This window comes from Nerophis ophidion, linkage group LG29 (genome assembly GCF_033978795.1).
Source record: "Nerophis ophidion isolate RoL-2023_Sa linkage group LG29, RoL_Noph_v1.0, whole genome shotgun sequence".
Lineage (NCBI taxonomy): Eukaryota > Metazoa > Chordata > Actinopteri > Syngnathiformes > Syngnathidae > Nerophis > Nerophis ophidion.
In genome coordinates this window covers 28,056,076-28,064,222 of record NC_084639.1, presented here as the reverse complement: position 1 = coordinate 28,064,222, position 8,147 = coordinate 28,056,076, and the positions used below count along the sequence as shown (strand labels likewise).

The 8,147-nt window shown below is 48.3% G+C and overlaps 1 protein-coding gene across 2 annotated transcripts in view; it reads right to left on the bottom strand.

Moving 5' to 3' along the window:
• Positions 1–1,922: 1,922 nt before the first annotated feature.
• Positions 1,923–8,147, bottom strand: part of LOC133546270 (transmembrane O-methyltransferase homolog) — a 12,409-nt gene continuing 6,184 nt past the window's right edge. For both annotated transcript variants that reach the window (XM_061892194.1, XM_061892195.1), the window contains exons 2-4: positions 6,833–7,105; positions 2,476–2,672; positions 1,923–2,409 (exon numbers count right to left, since the gene is read on the bottom strand). In XM_061892194.1, the coding sequence (XP_061748178.1) occupies positions 2,071–2,409; positions 2,476–2,672; positions 6,833–7,105 (809 nt within the window). In that variant the 3' untranslated portion in view covers positions 1,923–2,070. The remainder of the gene's footprint in view (positions 2,410–2,475; positions 2,673–6,832; positions 7,106–8,147) is intronic.

Genomic DNA, 8,147 nt, shown 5'->3' with positions numbered 1-8,147 from the left:
TTACATACTTACTTATATTAAACTTATTTATGTATATTTTGTCATTAATACATACTTAATTTTGACATGTATTTACGTATATTTTGTCGTTATTACATACTTAGTTAAAATACATTTATTTACGTATATTTGGTTCCATATTTTGCTTTGTGTCAGTGTGCCAACAGGACCCTCAATATTACAGTAAAAGAATTATGATTGACAGCAACTTTGGCCTCCATGTGTCAAAGCAAAAGTCTGTTTACTGTCAAAATAAAATGAAGATTTAGTCATCGTGTTTCTAATTTGGATGATTCTGATCTTTCAACACCATCGCTTTGCTTTGTGCAAGAGTGTCCATCCAGCCATCCATTTGATACCGCTTGTCCCTCTCGGAGGCACAGGGGGTGGAGCCTATCCCGGTGCACTGGACAAGGCAGGATGACACACTGACAGGAAGTGACCACGGCACACTGACAGGAAGTGACCACGGCACACTGACAGGAAGTGACCACGACACACTGACAGGAAGTGACCACGACACACTGACAGGAAGTGACCACGGCACACTGACAGGAAGTGACCACGACACACTGACAGGAAGTGACCACGACACACTGACAGGAAGTGACCACGACACACTGACAGGAAGTGACCACAACACACTGACAGGAAGTGACCACGGCACACTGACAGGAAGTGACCACGGCACACTGACAGGAAGTGACCACGACACACTGGCAGGAAGTGACCACGGCACACTGACAGGAAGTGACCACGACACACTGACAGGAAGTGACCACGACACACTGGCAGGAAGTGACCACAACACACTGACAGGAAGTGACCACGACACACTGACAGGAAGTGACCACGACACACTGACAGGAAGTGACCACGACACATTGACAGGAAGTGACCACAACACACTGACAGGAAGTGACCCCAACACACTGACAGGAAGTGACCACGACACACTGACAGGAAGTGACCACGACACACTGACAGGAAGTGACCACGCCACATTGACAGGAAGTGACCACAACACACTGACAGGAAGTGACCACAACACACTGACAGGAAGTGACCACGACACACTGACAGGAAGTGACCACGACACACTGACAGGAAGTGACCACGACACATTGACAGGAAGTGACCACGACACACTGACAGGAAGTGACCACAACACACTGACAGGAAGTGCCCACGACACACTGACAGGAAGTGACCACGACACACTGACAGGAAGTGACCACGACACACTGACAGGAAGTGACCACGGCACACTGACAGGAAGTGACCACGACACACTGGCAGGAAGTGACCACGGCACACTGGCAGGAAGTGACCACGGCACACTGACAGGAAGTGACCACGACACACTGACAGGAAGTGACCACGACACATTGACAGGAAGTGACCACGACACACTGACAGGAAGTGACCACGACACACTGACAGGAAGTGACCACGACACATTGACAGGAAGTGACCACAACACACTGACAGGAAGTGACCACGACACACTGACAGGAAGTGACCACGACACACTGACAGGAAGTGACCACGACACACTGACAGGCAGTGACCACGACACACTGGCAGGAAGTGACCACGGCACACTGGCAGGAAGTGACCACGGCACACTGACAGGAAGTGACCACGACACACTGACAGGAAGTGACCACGACACACTGACAGGAAGTGACCACGACACATTGACAGGAAGTGACCACGACACACTGACAGGAAGTGACCACGACACACTGACAGGAAGTGACCACGACACACTGACAGGAAGTGACCACGACACATTGACAGGAAGTGACCACAACACACTGACAGGAAGTGACCACAACACACTGACAGGAAGTGACCACGACACACTGACAGGAAGTGACCACGACACACTGACAGGAAGTGACCACGACACACTGACAGGAAGTGGCTACTCAACAAAGGTTATATGAAAGAACCTAATTTAGTTTAGAAAGTAGCATTGTTATGAAATCATTGATACAGTTTAAGAAGCAGACATCTGTGAGGAAGGTGTATGAAAGAATGGAGAGAGTAGAAATGTTCATTTCTTCAAGTAGAACTGTCATGGGTGCTCGGTTGGGAGAAGGAGATCTCCATCATGGCGTCCATCTGAGATGTGATGCAATAAGTTTGGCATCTCTCTCGGGTCAACTCCTTCAGTTCCTGCACACTTTTCTCTCTCATCTTCCGCAGAATGAATACGATGGAGCAGCCGGCCGAGCAGAGCAGCCCCTCCCTCTCCAGAGCCAGAAGGTCCAGGAGGTAGAGTCCGGGGTCATGGTCCATGAGCACCAGCTGGAAGCCGCCGCCGCCGCTTCCTGGCGCGGGTTCCAGCAAAGAGTGCAAGGTGGGGATGACCTCCCCCGACTCACCTGTCAACACCTGGAACTGCAAGGTCACAACAGGTTATCCTTCCAACGACTGCTTGTCTGGTCGGAGCGCACCTGAGCACACCTGAGCATGTTTGAAGCCGGCCACCAGGATGATCTCCTCGGCGAGGTCGGCCACCTGAGGGTCCTGCTCCACGCTCAGCAGCCTGGCAGCGGGGGCCAGCAGGCGCAGCACGCTCACTGCAGTGTAGCCACAGTGGGTGCCCAGTTCTAGGACACGGTCAGGGTGCACGCGGTCCACCACCTCGTCTAATGCCTCACCTGGAGGCACACACCCATGTGGGACGGACAGTTACCTGCTTTGTCCTTCAAAGTCTTCTATGTTAACGACTTTAGGCTGACCATCTTGTGAAATCCCCAAAGGAGGACACATGTATGTGTGCCAAGGCCGTGACTAGGTGAACACATGTATGTGTGCCAAGGCCGGGACTAGGTGAACACATGTATGTGTGCCAAGGCCGGGACTAGGTGAACACATGTATGTGTGCCAAGGCCGGGACTAGGTGAACACATGTATGTGTGCCAAGGCCGGGACTAGGTGAACACATGTATGTGTGCCAAGGCCGGGACTAGGTGAACACATGTATGCGTGCCAAGGCCGGGACTAGGTGAACACATGTCTGGGACTAGGTGAACACATGTCTGGGACTAGGTGAACACATGTCTGGGACTAGGTGAACACATGTACGGGACTAGGTGAACACATGTACGGGACTAGGTGAACACATGTCTGGGACTAGGTGAACACATGTACGGGACTAGGTGAACACATGTACGGGACTAGGTGAACACATGTCTGGGACTAGGTGAACACATGTCTGGGACTAGGTGAACACATGTCTGGGACTAGGTGAACACATGTCTGGGACTAGGTGAACACATGTACGGGACTAGGTGAACACATGTCTGGGACTAGGTGAACACATGTACGGGACTAGGTGAACACATGTCTGGGACTAGGTGAACACATGTCTGGGACTAGGTGAACACATGTACGGGACTAGGTGAACACATGTCTGGGACTAGGTGAACACATGTCTGGGACTAGGTGAACACATGTACGGGACTAGGTGAACACATGTCTGGGACTAGGTGAACACATGTACGGGACTAGGTGAACACATGTACGGGACTAGGTGAACACATGTCTGGGACTAGGTGAACACATGTCTGGGACTAGGTGAACACATGTCTGGGACTAGGTGAACACATGTCTGGGACTAGGTGAACACATGTACGGGACTAGGTGAACACATGTCTGGGACTAGGTGAACACATGTACGGGACTAGGTGAACACATGTCTGGGACTAGGTGAACACATGTCTGGGACTAGGTGAACACATGTACGGGACTAGGTGAACACATGTCTGGGACTAGGTGAACACATGTCTGGGACTAGGTGAACACATGTCTGGGACTAGGTGAACACATGTCTGGGACTAGGTGAACACATGTCTGGGACTAGGTGAACACATGTACGGGACTAGGTGAACACATGTCTGGGACTAGGTGAACACATGTCTGGGACTAGGTGAACACATGTACGGGACTAGGTGAACACATGTCTGGGACTAGGTGAACACATGTCTGGGACTAGGTGAACACATGTACGCGTGCCAAGGCCGGGACTAGGTGAACACATGTCTGGGACTAGGTGAACACATGTACGGGACTAGGTGAACACATGTACGGGACTAGGTGAACACATGTCTGGGACTAGGTGAACACATGTCTGGGACTAGGTGAACACATGTCTGGGACTAGGTGAACACATGTCTGGGACTAGGTGAACACATGTCTGGGACTAGGTGAACACATGTACGGGACTAGGTGAACACATGTCTGGGACTAGGTGAACACATGTCTGGGACTAGGTGAACACATGTACGGGACTAGGTGAACACATGTCTGGGACTAGGTGAACACATGTCTGGGACTAGGTGAACACATGTACGCGTGCCAAGGCCGGGACTAGGTGAACACATGTCTGGGACTAGGTGAACACATGTACGGGACCAGGTGAACACATGTCTGGGACTAGGTGAACACATGTACGGGACTAGGTGAACACATGTCTGGGACTAGGTGAACACATGTCTGGGACTAGGTGAACACATGTACGCGTGCCAAGGCCGGGACTAGGTGAACACATGTCTGGGACTAGGTGAACACATGTACGGGACCAGGTGAACACATGTCTGGGACTAGGTGAACACATGTACGGGACTAGGTGAACACATGTCTGGGACTAGGTGAACACATGTCTGGGACTAGGTGAACACATGTACGGGACTAGGTGAACACATGTACGGGACTAGGTGAACACATGTCTGGGACTAGGTGAACACATGTACGGGACTAGGTGAACACATGTCTGGGACTAGGTGAACACATGTACGGGACTAGGTGAACACATGTACGGGACTAGGTGAACACATGTCTGGGACTAGGTGAACACATGTCTGGGACTAGGTGAACACATGTCTGGGACTAGGTGAACACATGTCTGGGACTAGGTGAACACATGTACGGGACTAGGTGAACACATGTCTGGGACTAGGTGAACACATGTACGGGACTAGGTGAACACATGTCTGGGACTAGGTGAACACATGTCTGGGACTAGGTGAACACATGTCTGGGACTAGGTGAACACATGTCTGGGACTAGGTGAACACATGTCTGGGACTAGGTGAACACATGTCTGGGACTAGGTGAACACATGTACGGGACTAGGTGAACACATGTACGGGACTAGGTGAACACATGTCTGGGACTAGGTGAACACATGTACGGGACTAGGTGAACACATGTCTGGGACTAGGTGAACACATGTCTGGGACTAGGTGAACACATGTCTGGGACTAGGTGAACACATGTACGGGACTAGGTGAACACATGTCTGGGACTAGGTGAACACATGTACGGGACTAGGTGAACACATGTCTGGGACTAGGTGAACACATGTCTGGGACTAGGTGAACACATGTCTGGGACTAGGTGAACACATGTACGGGACTAGGTGAACACATGTCTGGGACTAGGTGAACACATGTACGGGACTAGGTGAACACATGTCTGGGACTAGGTGAACACATGTCTGGGACTAGGTGAACACATGTCTGGGACTAGGTGAACACATGTCTGGGACTAGGTGAACATTTGCCAAAGACACTTGAACTTGCTTCATAAATAATATATTTATTTAATTAAAGCATTTTCCTCCTGTGTTGACATCAGTGTTGGCGCTAGGGATTTTGGACGGTCCATGGGACCCCATTTCTAAAATTCCCATCATGGACCCCTACTTGATGGGATCCATGATGGACCCCATCAAGTCATAAAAATGGGGTCTCACAGTAAATTTTGGGGCCCCACTTTTTTGTAAGCGTTTTAAAAAGAAATGATAAAAGTATGCATTGTCCTCTTATATCTCACATTCTGGGTTGAGTTTTGGAAAAAGGTTGTCATAAACGTTACTTCATTCATTAAAATAAATAATATAAAAAGAAAACAAATGTTTATACTAAGGGTGTAACGGTACGTGTACTTGGATCGAACTGTTCCGGTACAGGGGTTTAGGTTCGGTGCGGAGGTGAACCGCACGAGTTTCCACACGAACATATGAAGTAGCCGCCTAAGCTAAAGTCTTAATAAGCTGCTCTGCTTTCTGCCTCTGTCTCCTACACAGCATTGTCCCACCCACACAGCCATCTGATTGGTTACAACCATAGCGGGAACAGCCAGTCAGCAGAGCGTATTCAGAGCGCATGTAGTCAGCGCTTCAGCGTCGAGCAGATAGGTGTTTAGCAGGTGAGCATAAGGCAGCGTACTCTCCCCAATTGATGATAAACACCTCCCAGTCAACTACTACTAACATCTCTATGAGCCTGATGACCTTCTAGAAACAAACTGCAGCTCAGCTCACTCACAGTTCTGGCTCGAGGTGAAGGCTAATTAGCTTTGAACGTAACGTAAGCTCATTTTGCAGTGTGTGTGTGTGTGTGTGTGTGTGTGTGTGTGTGTGTGTGTGTGTTTGTGTGTGTGTGTGTTGATTGAGCAGTGTTGAAAAATGCCATTTTGCCAATGTGACATAAAAAGTGCAAACTCACCAATGTGACACAAAAAGTGCAAACTCACCAATGTGACATAAAAAGTGTAAACTCACTAATGCGACATGAAAAGTGCAAACTCACCAATGTGACATAAAAAGTGCACACTCACTAATGCGACACAAAAAGTGTAAACTCACCAATGTGACACAAAAAGTGCAAACTCACCAATGTGACACAAAAAGTGCAAACTCACCAATGTGACATAAAAAGTGTAAACTCACTAATACGACATGAAAAGTGCAAACTCACCAATGTGACACAAAAAGTGCAAACTCACCAATGTGACATAAAAAGTGCAGACTCACCAAGAAGAGGGCCGATGGAGGCGGAGGCGTGCGTGCGGGCGTAGAGGTCAAAGGTCTCCAGGACGCTCTCCGCTTGGCCGTGTGTGCTGTGTGCCAAGACGAAGGCGTGCGTGGTGCGCGCACACACATGTCCTCTGGCCAGCAGACGCAGCGTCCAGGCCACAGCGCCACGGCAGAGCTTGCTTATGGTGTCACCATGGCGACCGTACACCACCACCATGACGGGGAGCAGCGGGACGGACGCCACCGCCATCATCCATGAACTCATCACCGCTGCAACACAAAATACTTTCTTACTGCTTTTGTAGACTTTACTGGGACTACTGCTGATTAATGCTGATTACTGCAGAATAATGCTGATTAATGCGGATTAATGGTGATTACTGCTGATTAATGCTGATAACTGCTGATTAATGCTGATTAATGCGGATTAATGGTGATTACTGCTGATTAATGGTGATTACTGCTGATTAATGCTGATTACTGCTGATTACTGCTGATTAATGCTGATTAATGCGGATTAATGGTGATTACTGCTGATTAATGCTGATAACTGCTGATTACTGATGATTACTGCAGAATAATGCTGATTAATGTGGATTAATGGTGATTACTACTGATTAATGCTGATTACTGCATAATAATGGTGATTACTGCTGATTACTGGTGATTACTGCTGATTAATGGTGATTACTGCTGATTCATGGTGATTAATGCTGATTACTGCTGATTAATGGTGATTACTGCTGATTAATGGTGATTAATTGCATTTGAATTCAAACACAGCAACATTAAGACACAATACCATTTTATTATCAGAGTTTTAGACAGAAATAATGAGTTGATGTTGATTTTTTTCAAGTTTTGTTAGCAGCGAGATGACATCATTTATTGTGATTATTGATCTGGTCATCAGTATTGATCAGTGACTTCTTATGGGTCACAACACACCTTTCAGGTGAACATCCTGGCTTCACGTAAAGGAGCCATTTAATAAAGTGCATCATGAATATTGCCAGGACGTGGTTTTCGCAGCTTACTGAGAGGTTTGTTCTCCCAGGATGCAAACAGACTATTCTGGACAGGACTTGAAGGTAGGAACATATTCAATAATCAATTAATCCTACACGTCGGAAATGACAGGAACCAAAAGAAAAGGAGAGCGTGCCATCACACGAGAGGCTAAAGAACAAAAAAACTTCACGCAGGAAACATAGACGCTAACACAAGAACTATGAAGATGGACAAACTGTATCAAAGTGTGGCATGAAACAACCAACACTTACGTGGACACGGCACGAATGGAACCACTGGC